At 47.1% G+C, this 22,121-nt stretch overlaps 1 protein-coding gene across 1 annotated transcript in view; it reads left to right on the top strand.

The window, feature by feature from the left end:
- LOC120057823 (glypican-4-like) overlaps positions 1 to 22,121 on the top strand; it is a 78,876-nt gene that overhangs the window by 30,715 nt on the left and 26,040 nt on the right. Inside the window, exon 2 of the mRNA XM_039006286.1 lies at positions 9,899 to 10,057. Within this exon, the coding sequence (XP_038862214.1) occupies positions 9,899 to 10,057 (159 nt within the window). The remainder of the gene's footprint in view (positions 1 to 9,898; positions 10,058 to 22,121) is intronic.

The raw sequence follows: 22,121 nt of genomic DNA, 5'->3' as shown, positions 1-22,121 counted from the left end.
TGAATCATGGATACAGATATGTTTGAACGTCCAGTCATGTTCATATCATCTCAGACATCTCCGACTGCAGTTTAATACCATCCATAGGACATACTATATGCCAGTGGAACTGAATAACATGCACATAGAGATGTACTTCCTCTGGTGGAGGTGTAACTGGAAGGTTGGTTATCCTCCCACAACGTCAGTGATGGCAGAAATGTCAAGTATCACTAGATTTGATTTATTACCCACTTAAGGGTGTACTGGGCAGCTTTCATAAGATCTGGATGCCTTATGTGGAATACAGTACGACAGATGGAGTCTGTATTAAAAACATGCTCACTTCAGGGGAGATAACTATTTAGGAAATCCCTAGATGCTGTGCTGCTCAGTCCTGGCCCCGGGGGACTGCCGTCCTGTTGGTTGTCACTCTGGCCTCGGCCTAACACACCTGAAACCAATAATGAACGTTTAACTAAGATCCTAAAGCTGAGTGGGTTGTGTTGGGTTAGGGCATTGCAGGGCGGTGGACCCTTAGGGCGAGGACAAAGCGACCCAGCTATGTTGTGGTCAAGTAAAAAGAGCTCTACACTACTATTAATTATATGGAGGATGTGCGGTTTCTGTGTGTTAATGTGGATTGATGAGGAATTGAAACAGTTTATGGTGGAGAGGGATGAGGCTAAAGGAATCGCAAATAAATCTAGCTGCACAATTGATTGGCAAACGTATTGTAAATGGAAAAATCATGTTTATTAATCTGAATAAATAGAAGAAACTACACTATAAAACAAAGATAAATAACAAAGAATGATAGTAAAAAGCATTGGAGCACCATAAATGACATTTTGGGCAAAAAGGGAAACTCGGCTCCATTATTCATTGAATCAGATTCAACTACTTTAATAATTTTTTCATTGGCAAGATTAGCAAACTTAAGCATGACATGCCAGCAACAAACACTGACACTACACATCCAAGTATATCTGACCAAATTATGAAAGCGAAGCATTGTAATTTTGAATTCTGTAAAGTGAGTGCGGAAGAGGTGAAAAAATTGTCTATCAGCAATGACAAGCCACTGGGGTTTGACAACTTGGATGGAAAATTACTGAGGTTAATAGCGGACAATATTGCCACTCCTATTTGCCATTTTTTTTTCAATTTAAGCTTACTTGGAAGTGTGTGTCCCAGGCTCGGAGGGAAGGAAAAGTAATTCAACTACCTAAGAAGAGTAAAGCCCCCTTTATTGGCTTGTGTTTGACCAGTGTGGTATCCCGGGAGGTCTACCCCGGGGGTTGGTGATAGAGGGGACGTACGTGCCGCGCCGTTGGCTCCCTCCGCTGGAAGTACACGGGCTCGGCACCCCAACGCTGGTGGCCCGAAGTAGACCCCGATTATGAAGGACCCAGAAGGCCTACTTCGACTTGAATGCCGACCAGGCAGTGAATTATGAGAGACTCAAACATAAGATCCTGAGCCGTTATGGATTCAGCCTCGCACGTCGTGCACAACTGATCCACTACTGGGCCTTTGACTCCACCGTCTCCCCCTGCTCTCTCCCCCTGCTCTCAGATGAGCGACCCCGTTCAAACAAACGGTAACATACACAATATACACATACGCACTATATTTTGGGCTCCCGAATGGCACTGCGGTCTAAGGCACTGTATCTCAGTGCTAGAGGTGTCACGACAGACACCCTGGTTCGAATCCAGGCTGTATCACAACCGGCCGTGATTGGGAGTCCCATAAGGCGGGGCATGATTATCCCAGCGTCGTCCGGATTTGGCCTTTGTAGGCCGTGTCATTGTAAATAATAATTTGATCTTAACTGACTTGCCTATTTTAAATACAGGTAAAAAAAATAAAATAAATACACACGTACACATGGATTTTCTACTGTAGATATGTGGTGGAGTAGGGGCCTGAGGGCACACAGTGTGGTGTGAGGTCTGCGGATGTATTGTAATGTTTTTAAAATTGTATAACTGCCTTAATTTTGCTGCAGCTAATGGGGATCCATAATAAATAACAGGCTGTCCACTAGTCCACTAGGCTGTCCACTAGATGTTGGAACATTGCTGCGGGGACTTGCTTCCATTCAGCCACAAAAACATTAGCGAGGTCGGGCACTGATATTTGGCAAATAGGCCTGGCTAGCAGTTGGCGTTTTCTAATTCATCCCAAATGTGTTTGATGGGGTTGAGGTCAGTGCTCTGTCTGTCCAGGCCAATTTCTAACACAGATCTCAATAAACCATTTTGTGGACCTCGCTTTGTGCAAGGGGTATTGTCATGCTGAAACTAAGGGGCCTAGCCCAAACCATGAAAAACAGACCCTGAGCATTATTCCTCCTCCACCAAACTTTACAGTTGGCACTATTCATTCGGGCAGGTAGCGAAACCCAGATTCGTCCGTCGAACTGCCAGATAGTGACGCATGAGGCATCACTCCAAAGAACACTTTGTGGCTGAGCCGTTGTTGCTCCTACACATTTCCACTTCACAATAACAGCACTTACAGTTGACCAGAGCAACTCTAGCAAGGCATACATTTGACGAACTGGCTCATTGAAAAGGTGGCATCCTATAACGGTGCCACGCTGAATGTCACTGAGCTCTTCAGTAAGGCCATTTGACTGCCAATGTTTGTCTATGGAGATTGCATGGATGTGTGCTCGATTTTATACACCTGTCAGCAACGATTGTGGCTGAAATAGCCGAATCTACAAATTTGAAGCGGTGTCCAAATACTTTTGTGTATATTTCTAGGCGTGTGTTTATTTAAAAAAAAAAGCAATTTTTGAAATTTGATATGTAGGATGTCATAACAAAGATTATTTTAAGAGTTCATTTGTTGGTCTATTGGTTAAAGGTGCAACACAACATTGATTAGTGAATTACCTTTAGCTAAGTCTTATTAATCACTTAAACATAATAACCTCTTACCTAGCTTTATGACTGTGGGCATTTTTTGCTTGCTTTCTGATGTTCTAAATAGACGGGCTGGAAGGGCTTTCGGTCAAATTAGATGATGTAGAAATGCAGGAAATTAGCTTTAGATGCCCCAAAAAATGATTGGGGAGGTCCCCCAAACTGCCCGACAGGTTATGTCCCCCCCCACTTCTAAATCAAAAGTTGCACCCCTTATTATGAACATTTTCCACAGGGAGAAAGCCCTTTAGATTGTGTCCCTGTACTGTGGGCACGCAAGCAGGCGCCTTGGTGGAGTAAAGTCTGATTCTCTGTTTCACTTAAAGGAGGTGTGTGTGCGTGCGCGCGCTCCCACTGCTTACTTTGGGTCGCTCTCTAATCATGCTGGTACAAAGAGCTATGTGTTGAGCAGTGATGTGTTTAGGTAGTGGTTGCCAACTTCTCTCTCGCTTTCGCCCTCTCGGTGTGTGTGTGGGTGGGTGGGTGGGTGGGTGGGTCGATTTGGACTTGATCCCAGGAGGGAGGTGTCCGGTGGAACCCCGTTCCACTAGCGGAACCCCTCGCCAACAGCCAATGAAATTGCAGGGCGCCAAATTCAATCAACAGAAATCTCATTAAATTTTCTCAAACATACAAGTATTAGACACCATTTTAAAGATAAAATTCTCGTTAATCCAACCACAGTGCCCGATTTCAAAAAGGCTTTTCGGCAAAATCAGAACATATCATTATGTTAGGTCAGCAACTAGTCACAGAAAGCATACAGCGATTTTACAACCAAAGAGAGGAGTCACAAAAAGCAGAAATATTGATAAAATGAATCACTAACCTTTGATATTCTTCATCAGATGACACTCCCGGGACAACATGTTACAACATGTCACAATCTCCTGGCATTCTGCCAGAGCCCTGACTCATTCCCCTCTCATTCGGCCCCACTCCACAGTAGAAGCATCAAACAAGGTTCTAAAGACTGTTGACATCTAGTGGAAGCCTTAGGAAGTGCAAAATGACCCCATAGACACTGTGTATTCGATAGGCCAAGAGTTGAAAACCTACAAACCTCAGATTTACCACTTCCTGGTTTGATTTTTCTCAGGTTTTCGCCTGCCATATGAGTTCTGTTATACTCACAGACATCATTCAAACAGTTTTAGAAACTTCACATTTTTCAGACCCCTCTAGCGACTTTTTCTGGTGTTTTTGGAGACTTTTGGAGACTCTGACGTGAAAGCACGTATCGTTCTTACTCTTCTCAACGAGCAGCGGGTGCTGCCGTGGGCCCCCCCGCCATCCCAAAGCACTCACTGGTGGCCCAGTCCTCGCGCTGCAGTCAGAGCAGGAGATGTTCACCCCTCCGCGTCCAGACTGCAAATGAATCGCGCATGCGGGAAGCCGCCGCTGGCTGATGGGCGGGATGCAAATGTAAAAAATGAAAAAATAAACTATAACTCCGCCAGAGTGTCTCTTTTGGGTCACTTTTGTCTGTCCCAAGCCCGGGTAAATGAGGAGGGTTGGAATTGTGACATAAAAAAAAACAAGAATTGACAGAAGAAGGTACATTTGTAGTTCTAAACATATTTAGGGTGTTTTTTTACTCACTTTTTCTCTCCCACAACATTATTCCTCTCTCCTACAGCGTCCATCACAATTACATGCACATGGCCAATTATACATATTAGGTGATGACGTCATTTTGGGACTTCTAGCGACTTTTAGGACAGCCAATAGCTACTTTCCTTACTGAGGAGTTGGCAACACTGGTGGTTCTTGTTCCAATTTCTACCAATCTGCCTGACAGTTATGGTTTTCACATGCACTTTTTCGTGAAAGTTGAATTTAATTTATAACGTCTTCATATCTCAAATTCGTTGTCATGTGGTTTATCAAAATCCTATCTAAATGATAAACCTAAAAGTAACTTCTCTTGCCATTGCCAACTATGTAAAAATAGCCTACATAAAGCCAACAAATAAAAACATTGCAGCCTGCAGGTAGAACATATGCTGATACAAATAAATATCCTATAAATCACATTGGCTACACATGGCCTGCCTGCAACGAACTTGAAACATTGTATCAACTATTAACTTGGGTCGGCCTGAAGCTTGCGCTAGCGAACTGGCAACATTTTCAAAAATATTCTGGGCCCTCAGTTTCCCACGCCAGTGAGCTCGAGACAGACACCGCTGTAGGCTATTTGCGCAAGGGATGAAAAGCAGTGCTTGACTTGGGCAGGAACTCACCGTAGCTGAATACCAGCACCTCAAATGTTCTACTGCTTGAGCTCCTGTTCCACTTATAGAATATTAGCTCAAACATATTGTGGAGGTCCTGCAACTAAATATAAACAGTACCAGAACCCAAAATGAGTACCGGAACTTATTTCAATCCAAGTCCAGCACTGATAAGAAGACTATTTTATGACGTTTCCACCCGATCAGAGCATGACATTTTCCCTTTCACGCTGAGTGGTTATTGAAAGGGAGAGAACTGGAAAGATTTTTTAAATACTTTGAGGAACTATTATAAATCTCAATGGATGTAAAAATAGACTTTGTTTGCTTGCTGTTTGAGGTGAAGAAAACATTACTTTGAGAGGCTCCACGGGTCATTTGTAGTGGTGCGTTAAGCCAATCAGATATATCAGATACCTAAATGGCACATTTTATATGCATACATTTGCGTGCAGGCCAGGTAGCCTATAGGCCTACTTCTATGCGTGCACGTCCTTACTCGACATTGACTGGAGCGCTCCCATATTGCTGGCTCAGTAGCCCACATTTTTAATTCAACGTTGTTATCAGGAAGTATTCCAAAAGCATGGAAATCTGCATATGTGCTGCCACTCTATACGGGTGGGGATAGAAATGATCTTGACAACTGTCACCACATTTCAAGACTATCTTGTTTAGCTAAGATTCTTGAATCCTTGGTTAATGTACAAGTTTCGTTCCTTTTTATTTGGTAATCGTATTTTTAATATAAACCAATCAGGGTTTAGGCCTGGGCATGGTACTACCAGAGCAACCACACTAATTGTTAATGATCTTGTCAATGCTTTGGATGCTAAAAATGAGCTGTGCTGCCTTGTTCATTGACCTGACAAAGGCTTTCGATACGGTTGATCATTCTGTTTTGCTGAAGAAGTTATCAAGAATAGGCCTAGGATATACAGCCTGTTTATGGTTTCAGAATTATTATTTGGTCCCATATTCCTAGGACACAATAATTACATCAAGCTTTTGACTCTAAAAAGTTGTTGGATGCATTTTCTGTTTGTTTTGGTTGTGTTTCAGATTATTTTGTGCCCAATAGAAATGAGTGGTAACTATTGTATTGTGTAATTTTGGAGTCACTTTTATTGTAAATAAGAATATCATATTTTTCTAAACACATTAATGTGGATGCTACCATGATTGCGGATATTCATGAATGAATCGTGAATACTGATGAGAGAGGAAGTTAGACGCACAACATTACAGCAACAGAGGAGGTTAGCATTATGGGGGGTGGTTATGCTTTCTTACAAATTTTTATTCTGGATTATCTGTACTCATGGTAGTATCCACTTTAATGTTGAAGTGTTTAGAGACATATTTAGATGGGTGGAGATTTTGTTCTCACCTTGCAAGCAAAGCATTTTAGCGTCTGCCGTTTTGACAGCGGAGAGAGAAAAAAGTTTTAAAACAAGTTTGCTGCAATTCCACACATTTTGGCATGGGTCGGAGAGAAGATTTTGCCGTTTTACAGCTCGTTTCCTGCAATTCTACACATTTTGCCATAGGGTGGTGAGAATGTTGTCAGTTTTTTATATAATATCAGAGTGAGCGTGACTAACAATCAATGGGCCCCCCCCCGGGTCTGTAATTCGACCATGACTACTACAAGTTTAGATAGCTGGCTGCTTGACTAACTTAACAATAAATAAATAAAATGGCTGACATGGGCTAATTGAGTGACTGACATACCAAAATAAAAACGGCTGATGCACAACCAAATTTCGAAATTGCGCCTTGTGTATTGTACTATTCTAACTATTAACAATACGTTGAGACGGGCCAGAGTCGCTGACTGAGCGAGCGGAGCTCTGTTGGGGAAAACCCAAACATGCCATTTGGGAGCCTGGGCGGAGTGAAAGAACCCCTGTGTTCTTCCCGAATTCCAACAGCCTCCTTTTAAAAAGAAAAAGAAAACGTTATCGCAGCTGCAACTTCGCGTTCAGCCTCTTCGCCTCTCCTACCCACCGTGCTGCAGCGCCACTCCAACCCTGGCGATAATTTGAAGTTGAGTCCACTTTGACTACTCTTTGGCAAACTTGTCAATTGTTCTGTACAGCAGAGCAGAGCAGAGGGCTTGGTTTGATTTGGAATGATTCCGTGGGTTAGAAGAGGAGAGAGACTGACGTCTCCAGGTGGGATGTCAGAGCTAAGAAATTGCTTAAATTGTCAGGCTAAGCTCGTTTCTGGTGCGCACCCAGAAATTATTTTGTGTGGAGGTGCTGACTAACGGCAAATAAACTATAAAAAAAGTTGCACACGCCATATATAAACTACCAGCCCTTTGTCACAAAGTCACCAATGTTTCAGCATCACTGTGCCTTCTTCAGGGTGGAAGTTTATAGGCTAAGCCCGTTTAACATCCGCGCTCCAACTTCTCTCCCCGGCTCAAGCCTGTCTTCATCAGTCCACCCCACCTCCTGTCAGTATGTGTGTCTATTACTCCCACATGAGCAACAGCTGCAAGAGCTCGCCATATAACGTTTGGACTGATGGTTGCTATCAGACGTCACGTTGAGGAGAATAAATCACTCGCATTAAATTAAACTTTTTTTATTTTTTTTGGATAGATGGTTTTCCGGGGTAAACTTTTTGAGTTACCCTTCTGTACCTACGGACAAAAGGAAACCTATGTGAGAATGCTGTTCATTGACTACAGCTTAGCGTTCAACACCATAGTGCCCACGAAGCTCATCACTAAGCTAAGGACCCTGGGACTAAACACCTCCCTCTGCAACTGGATCCTGGACTTCCTGATGGGTCGCCCCCAGGTGGTAAGAGTAGGGAACAACACGTCTGCCACGCTGATCCTTAACACCGGGGCCCCTCAGGGGTGTGTACTTAGTCCCCTCCTGTATCCCTGTTCACCCACAACTGCATGGTCAAACACGACTCCAACACCATCATTAAGTTTGCTGACGACACAACAGTGGTAGGCCTGATCACCGACAACGATGAGACAGCCTATAGGGAGGAGGTCAGAGAACTGGTAGGGTGGTGCCAGGACAATAACCTCTCCCTCAATGTGAGCAAGACAAAGGAGCTGATTGTGGACTACAGGAAAAGGCAGGCCAAACAGGACCCAATTAACATCGACAGGGCTGTAGTGGAGCGGGTCGAGAGTTTTAAGTTCCTTGGTGTCCACATCACCAATGAACTATCATGGTCCAAACATACCAAGACAGTCGTGAAGAGGGCACGACAAAACCTTTTCCCCCTCAGTAGACTGAAAAGATTTGGCATGGGTCCCCAGATCCTCAAAAGGTTCTACAGCTGCACCATCGAGAGCATCCTAACCGGTTGCATCACCGCCTGGTATGGCAACTGCTCGGCATCTGACCGTAAGGCGCTACAGAGTGTAGTGCGAACGGCCCAGTACATCACCAAGCTCCCTGCCATCCAGGACCTATACAATAGGTGGTGTCAGAGGAAAGCCCATAAGTGTCTGACTCCAGTCACCCAAGTTATAGACAGTTTTCTCTGCTACCACACGGCAAGCGGTGCCGGAGCGCCAAGTCTAGGACCAAAAGCTTCCTCAACAGCTTCTACCCCCAAGCCATAAGGCTTCTGAACAATTTAATAAAATTGCCACCGGACAATTTACATGGAATCCCCCCTCCCTTTTGTACGCTGCTGCTACTCGTTGTTTATTATCTATGCATAGTCACTTCACCCCCACCTAAATGTACAAATGACTTCAACTAACCTCTACACCCACACACTGACTCGGTACCGGTGCCCCCTGTATATAGCCTTGTTATTCTTATTGTGTTACTTTTTATTATTACGTTTTATTTTTGTCTACTTGGTAAATATTTTCTTAACCAACAGTGCAGTTCAAGAAGAGTTAAGGGCTTGTAAGTAAACATTTCACTGTAAAGTCTACACTTGTTGTATTTGGCGCATGTGACAAATAAAGTTTGATTTGTGTGAAGCAGGGAGGCCTGGGACACCATATGTTAAATTATATTACTGGGCTGCCTGTTGAAAGGCAAATTAGAGAATGGGTGGCTTACTGTGGAGATAAAATAGAAAAATAAATCTTTATTTCTTGAACATTATTCTTTATTTTCTGCTGATTCACAAGGCTCCTTATTCACTTAAAGATGCGGTAAGTCATGTCAGAAGTTAGCAGATTCTTTACTTACCAACAACAGCTGAAAATTCCAATAAAACGACATCACATTTTGAAGGTCACTTTCTTTGATTTGTCTAGTGCTGAGCGATTAAGTGCTTGAGCTCTTAAAAAAGGATAAAATGTTTTACATTAAATGCACTATGCATTATGTATTGAGGAAGAACAATGATTCCAAGCACCGCCCTCCTTTTGAAGCTTCCAGTCTGTTATTCGAACTCAATCAGAATGACAGAGTGATCTCCAGCCTTGTCCTCGTCAACACTCACACTTGTGTTAACGAGAGAATCACTGACATGATGTCAGCTGGTTCTTTTGTGGCAGGGCTGAAATGCAGTGGAAATGTTTTTTGGGGGATTCAGTTCATTTGCATGGCAAAGAGGGACTTTGCATTTAATTGCAATTCATCTGATCACTCTTCATAACATTCTGGAGCATATGCAAATTGCCATCATACAAACTGAGGCAGCAGACTTTGTGAAAATTAATATTTGTGTCATTCTCAACTTTTGGCCACGACTGTATAGTGTGTAACAGGATTTTCTCTCACCCGTCTGTGCCTGTAGGAGCCCCCCTAAAGGTGTGTCCCCAGGGCTACTCATGCTGTACCCTGGAGATGGAGGAAAAGCTGAGCCAGCAGAGCCACTCAGACCTGAAGGCCCCCATCTCCCAGCTCAGCTCCAACCTACAGAGCACCTTCAAACAGAGGCACAGCCAATTTGATCGTAAGGGAGAGATCGAGACACATGCCCACACACACACACCTACCTTCCTACTGTATCAGTCCATTTATGTCCCACCTGCCTTTGCACTGGCTGCCTGCAGCAGAGACACCCAGTCTACCTGTCTGTTGGCAATTCCACCTGTCTCTCAATGTCTGTCACTGCCCTTCTCTGGCCAATCCCCTCTCCCATGCCTTACCCTACAATCTGGGGAGAGAGAGGTACACATGCTCCCAGACAGACCACAAACTCACCCAGAGCCAGTCTTCTTTCCCTTAACACACTTCCTGTTCTATCTCTCTGTGTGTTTGTGTGTGTGTAAATATCCTGATCGGTTTCCACTGCCTGCCCTATTGTGGGTGACATGGGAACATGTGACAATGCTGAGTCACTGACGAATGGAAACGGGACAATTGTGTATTTATTATGGATACAAGGCAGCAGCTTGTTTAGACAGATTATGTAATTTATAATTCACTGTATCACAATTCCAGTGGGTCAGAAGTTTACATACACTAAGTTGACTGTGCCTTTAAACAGCTTGGAAAATTCCAGAAAATTATGTCATGGCTTTAGAAGCTTCTGAGAGGCTAATTGACATCATTTGAGTCAATTGGAGGTGTACCTGTGGATGTATTTCAAGGCCTACCTTCAAACTCAGTGCCTCTTTGCTTGACATCATGGGAGAATCAAAATACATCAGCCAAGACCTCAGAAATACATTGTAGACCTCCACGTCAGGTTCATCTTTGGGAGCAATTTCCAAACGCCTGAATGTACCACGTTCATCTGTACAAACAATAGTACGCAAGTATAAACACCATGGGACCACGCAGCCGTCATACCGCTCAGGAAGGAGACTCGTTCTGTCTCCTAGAGATGAACCTACTTTGGTGTGAAAAGTGAAAATCAATCCCAGAACAACAACAAAGGACCTTGTGAAGATGCTGGAGGAAACATGTACAAAGTATCTATATCCACAGTAAAACGAGGCCTATATCGACATAACCTGAAAGGCCGCTCAGCAAGGAAGAAGCCACTGCTCCAAAACCGCCATAAAAAGGCCAGACTACGGTTTGCAACTGCACATGGGGACAAAGATCGTACTTTTTGGAGAACTGTCCTCTGGTCTGATGAAACAAAACAAGAACTGTTTGGCCATATGTACCATTGTTATGTTTGGAGGGAAAAGGGCGAGGCTTGCAAGCCGAAGAACACCATCCCTACCGTGAAGCACGGGGTGGAAGCATCATGTTGTGGGGGTGCTTTGCTGCAGGAGGGACTGGTGCATTTCACTAAATAGATGGCATCACGAGGAAGAAAAATGATGTGGATATATTGAAGCAACATCTCAAGACATCAGTCAGGAAGTTAAAGCTTGGTTGCAAAAGTTGTGGCAAAATGGCTTAAGGACAACAAAGTCAAGGTAGTGGAGTGGCCATCACAAAGCCCTCAATCCCATAGAAAATGTATGGGAACCTGACTCAGTTACACCAGCTCTTTCAGGAGGAATGGGCCAAAATGCACCCAATTTATTGTGGGAAGCTTGTGGAAGACTACCCGAAACACTTGACCCAAGTTAAACAATTTAAAGGCAATGCTACCAAATACTAATTGAGTGTATGTGAACTTCTGACCCACTGAGAATGTGATAAAATAAATCAAAGCTGAAATAAATCATTCTCTCAACTGTTATTCTGACATTTCACATTCTTAAAATAAAGTGGTGATCCTAACTGACCTAAGACAGTGAATTTTTACTACATTTACATTACATTTAAGTCATTTAGCAGACGCTCTTATCCAGAGCGACTTACAAATTGGTGCATTCACCTTATGACATCCAGTGGAACAGCCACTTTACAATAGTGCATCTAAATCTTTTAAGGGGGGGGGGGGTCAGAAGGATTACTTTATCCTATCCTAGGTATTCCTTAATTCCTTACTAGATTTAAATGTCAGGAATTGTGAAGATTGTGAGTTTAAATGTATTTGGCTGAGGTGTATATAAACTTCTGGCTTCAACTGTATATAATGACGTAATGACGCCACGTAAAATTTTGCGCTACAAGTGCAATACAGCATTCCTAACCTAGCCCACAATGTCTGCTGTGTGGATTGAGCAGTCAAGTCAGGCAGTCATTTGAAAGATTAAGAACATTTCAGCGAAACAACCCATGCGAAATCCATTAACACCAAGATAATGGAATTCATTGCCCTTGAACATCAACCGTTCTCTGTCTGGTCGAGCCCCGGGACACACTACCAAGTGCTCTATTTTTCAGATGTTGCCCTACCGGAGTTACACAGTAATAGCGTCACTGTTATTAGCTTCACGACATACTATGGAACGCCGTTTGGGTCTTTGCGTGTCAAAAAACACATGCCTCAATTAACACTATTTGACAATAACACTATTTGACGAGTTAAATAAGCTTTTAATTTGGCACGTCAAATAACACAGTTCTATTATAGAATGTTGTGTGTTCTGAATTTGCACGTGCAATCCAAGCACCACCACTACTATCAGTAGCACTGTCAAAGCTGTACAAAAAAGTCTGCAAACAAGCAAACACCGGGCCACGAACGATGTGTTTAAAATACTGCGTTGGTAAAAAAGCATTATTTGTTTGACCGCAACTTCTGGGGTAACTAGCTTTAGCTTGGTAGCTAGCTAACATCAATACAACCAGCCTGAGAACAATGACCAGTACAAACTGCAGTCATTTACATTATTCTTAGTAATGATTTAGGCATCCTTCTGAGAAAGAATTAGCTCGGGTGCCATTTGTTGTTCGCCTATTGAAATTGAACTTCAGTTCATGAAAATAAATAGCTAGCTAGCTACTTAACCCTGTTGTCCAAAGCTAACGTTATAAGCAGCCAGCTAGCTTCATCTGGCTAGTGATGTTCGACCGGACCAGGTTATGTGTTGTGAAGCTAGCCACAATAAGGATTAGGCACAATAGTGGAATTTGCGGTTTGCCATCAAAATAAAAGTACCTCTTTGAAAGTGATGCAGAAGGTTACAATTGGTGGAATCATGCCATATTTCAAATAGATACTGTTAAACAAGGTTGGAATGTGAAGCAATGAAATTAGGTATCAGTCTACTCGTTGACAACCACAGAACACAACTGTGAAGAGTTTACGCAAATATTAGCGTTGTAATTCTTATCGCGGAACTGTGACCGTGTGAAATCACCTCCCCAGTCACCCTACTGTGTGTATTGACATTCATATTGCATTGTAAAGGATTGGGGATCAATGAAATGGGGTATCAGTCTACTCAATACCCAAGCTATTGTCTCCTCAGAGTTATCAGACTTCAAAACATCCACGCAGTATTGTTTTTCCTCAGGAATAGTGTTCAATACACAGGTTGTCAAATGTGGCTCAATTCACAGTTGTAGAGTCCCGCAATAAGCGCTACGACGCTAATGTTCTCTGGGTGTCACTGAGTAGACTGATACCCCATCTCATTGATCCACAAGTGAAATAAGTATGCCCCCAATGCAATTCTAAAGTATAATACCTCCAGTGTGATTTCAACAGATTTGTCAATTTTATAAATAGTTTTTTGTTGATTTTATGTAACATTCCAACCTCGTTTAGCATGATCTATTCAATTATGGCATAATTGTACTATTTGCATCACTGTCATTGACATACTTTTATTTTGAAGGCTAACTGCAAAGTCCACTATTTTTGCTTATCCTTATTGTGGCTAGCTTCACATATATGGGTCTGACCACCATTAATCAATTAAGAACTAATTAGGGTTATTTTAGATAGATAACTATATTGCTAGGAGCCATCTAACTATAGCTACTGAAATAGGTTGTCGTTTTGCTATGTTATGAAGAGCATTGTTTGCATCCATGAGCTAGTTAGCTTTTTTTATGACCAGCACTGTAGGTGCGCTTGACAACTTTACCAGCATCATAGCATACGTATCGATGAATCGATGTGACATATGAAATACGAGTGATAGTGTAATAAAATAACTACGTAAACAATTAATGAACGCTTTCGATAATTACGTAAAAAATGTATGAACACGTTAAATTATTATGTGACGAGCAGTCATATTCAGTTCCTGATTGGTCAACAAGCTTATTTGACACGTCAAATAGTGTTATTTAATGTGTTTCTTTTTTGACACGCAAAGACCCAAACGGCGTTCCATAGAAATCCTGGTTGAGAATGAAACGAAACAGCACAGCAAGTAAGTGAAAGAAAAAGGTTTTGATGTTTTACTGGTAATGGTAATGGAGACATACGTACATGCCAACAAAATAACTTTTTTGGTCAGTGTGTGTGTAACCTTTTATTTAACTAGGCAAGTCATGTAAGAACAAATTCTTATTTACAATGACGGCCTACTCCAGCCAAAGCCGGATGACGCTGGGCCAATTGTGCGCCGCCCTATGGGACTCCCAATCACGGCCGGATGTTATACAGCCTGGATTCGAACCAGGGACTGTAGTGACGCCTCTTGCACTGAGATGCAGTGCCTTAGACCGCTGTGTCCCCGTGTGTGTGTGTGTGTTAACTATTTAACTGTACTAGAATGCTTAACTGGCTAACGTTAGCTGGCTGGCTCGTTAGCTAACGTTATGTGACCTGTGTGAACTTACTTTGTTTACCTAGCTAGGTTCATTGTTTACCTAGCTAGCTAGTTAATGTTAGCTTGCTGGCTCCCTAGCAATTATTTTTTGTATCCCAGAGACGTGTGCTGTTCTAGTTAGAGCCTGATGTTAGCTAGCTAACTTTGAACATGGTTGGTTGGCTCCCAGGACTGTGGCATTGTTGGCATTGTTCATTGTTGTTTAACTAGCTAACGTTGGCTGGCTGGCTCGTTAGCTAACATTACGTGATGTACGTACAACACCCTTTGAATATGGCCAGTGTAATAAATGTGTGTAAAAAAGCATAATGAAATTGTTGCCAGCAGAGCTGGTTAGGCTGTTTTCATGTTATCCAGAGGTAACTAAATCGTCGGCCAGAGCCTCAAGTGTGCGCTCTGAACGCCCCGAAAGCGAAACGAGATGGGTGGGGCTAAAGCTTAAGAGGGTGTGAACAATGCTGAATTGGTGTAGACAAAGAGCTCTTCACTAGATACCAAAACATTCAAAGGCGATTTTCTCAAAAGTGAGATTACAAGTTTATCAACATTCAAAGCAGAATTACTTTCCCATTGTTCCTCAAATGCAGTGTGTCACGAACTGGCTCAAAGCCCGTAACAAAAAGGAGACATGGAGATAAGGAATAACAAAATATATTTATTAACTAAGGTAACCTAAATGCAATTAACAATGGTGTGTGTGTAATCAGTAGTATAAATGTGATAATGCGGGGTGCCAAAGCAAACAAACCAAATAGCCACAACAATGCCACAACCAAAATCTGCCTGTGTCTGAATGGAGAGAGTCTCCTCAATGAATGTGGAAGAGGTCTATTTATCCTGGGACACACCTGGGCCCAGGTGTTTCCCATGTAGCTGACGACCCTCCATACTCCGCCCACCGACATCCTAATAAGGAAACGAGAGCAAAGAGAGAGAGAATACGGTAGACAGAGTGGGAGGGTCGTCACAAGTGTATGATATACCATTTTGGAGCTCTGAGTCTCTACTTTTATCCAATGTAAAAAACACAATTTCACATATGTTTTTCCTATGCTGTTACATTAAATATATCCAAATCAATGAAAGGGCATGCTAATTTAAAATAATGTTTGTCATTATTAGCCTGGTTCTTTATGGAATGCAGGGAGGTTATTGGACACGGGCCAGGTAATGATCCATTATAATTGTTTGTATATTAAAAAAAATGGTGCGACCAAATTATGTGCTGGTGCCAGGAACTGAAGAAGTTGGTGCCAGGAACTGAAAAAGTTGGTGCCAGGAACTGAAAAAGTTGGTGTAGAACCCTGCTCTGCCTTTTGTCCTTTGTTATGACTCATTGCTAGCACTTTTTCTCCTCCCTTCATTTGTTGTCCATTTTTCCTCCCTTCATTTGTCGTCCAGCTGCCCTTTCTTTTTTTGTCTGGGTGTGCAGGTTGGCTTGTCTCTCAGAGCTGTTAGATGTGGGATACCTTTACAAAAGCCATTAGACCGCTCTCTCACTGGATAGAGTGACCAGCTCCGGTTGCTCTCTCCCATTATTTCCCCAATTCTCACATTTGAGACGTCCAGAAGCAGCTATTTCCTATGGACAGATCTGCCAAAGGAAAGGTCTGAGGCTCATTGTATTTACAGTGGCTGAAGGTAATGATGATGTGACAGTGGCTAATGGCTCATCTGGAGCTGGGCACGTTAAATACACACACAGCCTTATGTGTATGCATAGACACACATACACATACTAACGCAATCGGGATCGTTAATAAAAACATCATAAAGGGAAAAATAACAATGAAACAAATACCTGACGCACCAATGCTGTAACCGGCGTGGTAATGCACGACGGAGAGGAGCAGAGCAGCTGCTCACGCAGGCGGCTGGGGATCGGTGTGGGTCTGAGTGACGAGGGGAGCAGCGAACCGAGTCGACTCCTGCTGGTGGACTAACTTACTGCTAGTTATTTATCGTCTCATCTGATTATAGTACCTGTCTTGACTGCATCGAACCAAGAGAAGCTAGTTAAGCTACAGTGCCTTAAGAAAGAATTTCTGGATATATACTTCTGGCCCCTCGTTGGACACGGTGTTAACTAACCTCCAGACGAGCTTCAATGCCATACGACTCTCCTTCCGTGGCCTCCAACTGCTCTTAAACGCAAGTAAAACTAAATGCATGCTCTTCAACCGATCGCTGCCTGCACCTGCCCCGCCCGTCTCCTTCCAGACTCACATTAAGCATCTCCAATCCAAAATTAAATCTAGAATCGGCTTCCTATATCGCAAAAAATCATCCTTCACTCATGCTGCCAAACATACCCTCGTAAAACTGACCATCCTACCGATCCTCGACTTCGGTGATGTCATCTATAAAATAGCCTCCAACACTCTACTCAACAAATTGGATGCAGTCTATCACAGTGCCATCCGTTTTGTCACCAAAGCCCCATATACTACCCACCACTGCGACCTGTACGCTCTCGTTGGTTGGCCCTCTCGCTCCCTCTCCCCCTCTCGCTCTCTCTCCCTCCCCCTCTCGCTCTCTCTCTCCCTCCCCCTCTCGCTCTCTCTCTCCCTCCCCCTCTCGCTCGCTCTCTCCCTCCCCCTCTCGCTCGCTCTCTCCCTCCCCCGCTCGCTCGCTCTCTCCCTCCCCCGCTCGCTCGCTCTCTCCCTCCCTCACTCGCTCGCCCTCTCTCCCTCCCTCACTCGCTCGCCCTCTCTCCCTCCCTCACTCGCTCGCTCTCTCCCTCCCTCACTCGCTCGCTCTCTCCCTCCCTCACTCGCTCGCTCTCTCCCTCCCTCGCTCGCTCGCTCGCTCCCTCCCCCGCTCGCTCGCTCTCTCCCTCCCCCGCTCGCTCGCTCTCTCCCTCCCCCGCTCGCTCGCTCGCTCTCTCCCTCCCCCGCTCGCTCTCTCCCTCCCCCGCTCGCTCTCTCCCTCCCCCGCTCGCTCGCTCTCTCTCTCCCTCCCCCGCTCGCTCGCTCGCTCTCTCCCTCCCCCGCTCGCTCGCTCGCTCTCTCCCTCCCCCGCTCTCTCCCTCCCCCGCTCTCTCCCTCCCCCGCTCTCTCCCTCCCCCGCTCTCTCCCTCCCCCGCTCTCTCCCTCCCCCGCTCGCTCGCTCCCCGCTCGCTCGCTCTCTCCCTCCCCCGCTCGCTCGCTCCCCCGCTCGCTCGCTCTCTCCCTCCCCCGCTCGCTCGCTCTCTCCCTCCCCCGCTCGCTCGCTCGCTCTCTCCCTCCCCCGCTCGCTCGCTCGCTCTCTCCCTCCCCCGCTCGCTCGCTCGCTCTCTCCCTCCCCCGCTCGCTCGCTCGCTCTCTCCCTCCCTCCCCCGCTCGCTCGCTCGCTCTCTCCCTCCCCCGCTCGCTTGCTCGCTCTCTCCCTCCCTCCCCCGCTCGCTCCCTCCCTCCCCCGCTCGCTCCCTCCCTCCCCCGCTCGCTCCCTCCCTCCCCCGCTCGCTCTCTCCCTCCCCCGCTCGCTCGCTCGCTCTCTCCCTCCCCCGCTCGCTCGCTCTCTCCCTCCCCCGCTCGCTCGCTCTCTCCCTCCCCCGCTCGCTCGCTCTCTCCCTCCCCCGCTCGCTCTCTCCCTCCCCCGCTCGCTCGCTCTCTCTCTCCCTCGCTCGCTCGCTCTCTCCCTCCCCCGCTCGCTCGCTCGCTCGCTCTCTCCCTCCCCCGCTCGCTCGCTCGCTCGCTCCCTCCCCCCGCTCGCTCGCTCTCTCCCTCCCCCGCTCGCTCGCTCTCTCCCTCCCCCGCTCGCTCGCTCTCTCCCTCCCCCGCTCGCTCGCTCGCTCGCTCTCTCCCTCCCCCGCTCGCTCCCTCTCTCCCTCCCCCGCTCCCTCCCTCTCTCCCTCCCCCGCTCGCTCGCTCTCTCCCTCCCCCGCTCGCTCGCTCGCTCGCTCTCTCCCCCGCTCGCTCGCTCTCTCCCTCCCCCGCTCGCTCGCTCGCTCGCTCTCTCTCTCCCCCGCTCGCTCGCTCTCTCTCTCCCCCGCTCGCTCGCTCTCTTTCTCCCCCGCTCGCTCGCTCTCTCCCTCCCCCGCTCGCTCGCTCTCTCCCTCCCCCGCTCGCTCTCTCCCTCCCCCGCTCGCTCGCTCTCTCCCCCGCTCGCTCGCTCGCTCCCTCCCCGCTCGCTCGCTCTCTCTCTCTCCCTCCCCCGCTCGCTCGCTCGCTCGCTCGCTTTCCCTCCCCCGCTCGCTCGCTCGCTCGCTCGCTCTCTCCCTCCCCCGCTCGCTCGCTCGCTCTCTCTCTCCCTCCCCCGCTCGCTCGCTCTCTCTCTCTCTCCCTCCCCCGCTCGCTCGCTCGCTCTCTCTCTCCCTCCCCCGCTCGCTCTCTCCCTCCCCCGCTCGCTCGCTCGCTCGCTCTCTCCCTCCCCCGCTCGCTCTCTCGCTCGCTCTCTCCCTCCCCCGCTCGCTCTCTCGCTCGCTCTCTCCCTCCCCCGCTCGCTCTCTCCCTCCCCCGCTCGCTCTCTCCCTCCCCCGCTCGCTCTCTCCCTCCCCCGCTCGCTCTCTCCCTCCCCCGCTCGCTCTCTCCCCTCCCCCGCTCGCACTCTCCCCTTCTCGCTCGCACTCTCCCTCCCCCTCTCGCACTCTCCCTCCCCCTCTCGCACTCTCCCTCCCCCTCTCGCACTCTCCCTCCCCCTCTCGCACTCTCCCTCCCCCTCTCGCACTCTCCCTCCCCCTCTCGCACTCTCCCTCCCCCTCTCGCACTCTCCCTCCCCCTCTCGCACTCTCCCTCCCCCTCTCGCACTCTCCCTCCCCCTCTCGCACTCTCCCTCCCCCTCTCGCACTCTCCCTCCCCCTCTCGCACTCTCCCTCTCGCCCTCCCTCCCTCCTCTCGCCCTCCCTCCCTCATCTCGCCCTCCCTCCCTCTCGCCCTCTCCCTCCCCCTCTCGCCCTCTCCCTCCCCCTCTCGCCCTCCCTCCCCCTCTCGCTCTCGCTCTCCCTCCCCCCCTCGCTCGCTCTGTCCCTCTCCCCCTCGCTCGCTCTGTCCCTCGCTCGCTCTGTCCCTCGCTCGCTCTGTCCCTCGCTCGCTCTGTCCCTCGCTCGCTCTGTCCCTCGCTCGCTCTGTCCCTCGCTCGCTCTGTCCCTCGCTCGCTCTGTCCCTCGCTCGCTCTGTCCCTCGCTCTCCCTCCCTCTCGCTCTTTCTCTCTCTCTCCCTCTCGCTCTTTCTCTCTCTCTCCTTCTCGCTCTCTCTCCCTCCCTCTCGCACTCTCTCCCTCCCTCTCGCACTCTCTCCCTCCCTCTCGCACTCCCTCCCCCTCTCGCACTCCCTCCCCCTCTCGCACTCCCTCCACCTCTCGCACTCCCTCCCCCTCTCGCACTCCCTCCCCCTCTCGCACTCCCTCCCCCTCTCGCTCTCCCTCCCCCTCTCGCTCTCCCTCCCCCTCTCGCTCTCCCTCTCGCTCTCCCTCTCGCTCTCCCTCTCGCTCTCCCTCTCGCTCTCCCTCCCCCTCTCGCTCGCGCCCTCCCTCGCTCGCTCCCTCCCTTGCTCTCGCTCGCTCTCCCAGCTCCCTCCCTCTGTCCCTCTCTCTCTCTCCCAGCTCCCTCCCTCTGTCCCTCGCTCTCTCTGTCCCTCGCTCTCTCTGTCCCTCGCTCTCTCTGTCCCTCGCTCTCTCTGTCCCTCGCTCTCTCCATTCCTCTCTCGTTCTCTCTCCCCGTCTCGCTCTCCCTCTCCTTCTCCCCTCTCTCTTGATCTATCTCCCCCTACCTCTGTCTCGTGCTCTCTTCCCTCTGTCTCTCTTGATCTCTGAGTTCAGTTCAATTTCAATTCAATTTAAGGGCTTTATATGCATGGGAAACATGTTTACATTGCCAAAGCAAGTGATAAAGATCATAAACAAAAGTGAAATAAACAATTAAATAAATGTACAGTAAACATTACACACAAACGTTCTAAAAAGAATATACATTTCTCACTCGCTCTCTCTTCCTCCCTCATGCTATTTTTTTTTTCTCACTCTCCCTCCCTCCCTCTCCCCCTCTCTTCTCTCTCCCCATGCAAAGACTAATTGGCACAAATAGGGTGCAATTACTGCCTGGGCTGGGACATCGAGGGACAGAGTTTAGTGGGGTGGAAGGGAAGGTGGGATGTTCAGTTGTCCTTTATAGGATGAAGGGGAGGGAGGCTTGCAAAGGGGATCGGTCAGCTCCACTGTTGAGGTGATGGATTGGGCCCAACATCAGCGTTTCATACTTCAGGGACAGCAGGAGGAACATCTGGAAATAGCAACAAAGCAAGTCGCTGAGGAATAAGAAAAAGCCCTACTTCACAGAGGAAGGACAACATTCTTCCAGGCCCTCTTTGTCGAACAAGATTCTTGCTGTCAGGATCTAGTCAGATTCTCAATCAAACATACACACATTAGGACTAAGTGTCTATACTGCCTTGTACGTCCTCAGTGTTTCCCTACACACTATGCTCTCTCTCCTGTAACCTTTAACCTACATTTTCCTGAACCAATGGCTGAGCAGCAGGGACGTTTTTTTGATGGAAAACTTTAAGGGAGTGTGTTTGTGCTGCTCCAGGGCCTAGCTGATGGCTGACCGCTGGCTGTTGTCATGAACCGTTTTCAATGACGAAGCAAGCCGCCTGTGTAAATGCTGCTTTCATACTAGAGGCCTTAACTTCAGCCTGAGAAACCCACTCAACTCTAATCGATCTTTAAAAAGTACCAGAAGTTACAACTAGAAGGGAGTTTTGTGCTAACTTGTGGTACTCTATTCCCCAGTAGCATATCCATCTTTGCCAGGGAGAATCTATTGGCTGTGAAGTGGTGGTACTCGGTACTGGTACCCCTTGTATATTGTATATTAATACTTTTATCATTACGTGTTTTACTTTTATTTTCTTTCTCTCTGTGTTGTTGGAAAGGGCCCATAAAGTAAGCGTTTAACTTGTTACATGCTGACTAGACGGGGCGCGCGCGCACGTCCGCCATCGAGCGCATGTTGATTTTGTCCTTCCACACCAGACGCGATCAGGTCATGTGGGTTGAAATATCAGAACAAACTCTGAATCAACTATATTCATTTGGGGACAGGTCAAAACGCATTGAACATTCATGGACATTTAGCTAGCTAGCTCGCTGCTTTTTCCTGGGATATAAACATCGGGTTGTTGTTTTACCTGAAAGTTACTTTTTTTCTGCGTCTTTGTAGAATTTGGACCCATTTTGAGTCACACAAAATTGTGTGTTCTCTACTCCAACAATTAATCCACAGATAAAAAGGTTGGTTAGTTTCTAGTAATCTCTCCTCCAGTCTAATTCTTCTGTGGACTTTATATGGCAGTTGGCAACCAACTTTGACTGGAGTGTGGACCTCAGCTTATCTTTCAATCACCCACGTGGGTGTATGCTCCTAAAAACCAATGAGGAGATGGGAGAGGCGGGACTTGCAGCGCATCAAAAATAGAACCAAGTTCTATATTAACGCCTGGCTACGCAGACGCTCATTGA

Source organism: Salvelinus namaycush, chromosome 13 (assembly GCF_016432855.1).
Source record: "Salvelinus namaycush isolate Seneca chromosome 13, SaNama_1.0, whole genome shotgun sequence".
Classification (NCBI taxonomy): Eukaryota; Metazoa; Chordata; class Actinopteri; order Salmoniformes; family Salmonidae; genus Salvelinus; species Salvelinus namaycush.
The sequence above is the reverse complement of the archived record's forward strand: the minus strand, read 5'-3'. Positions and strand labels throughout refer to the sequence as shown.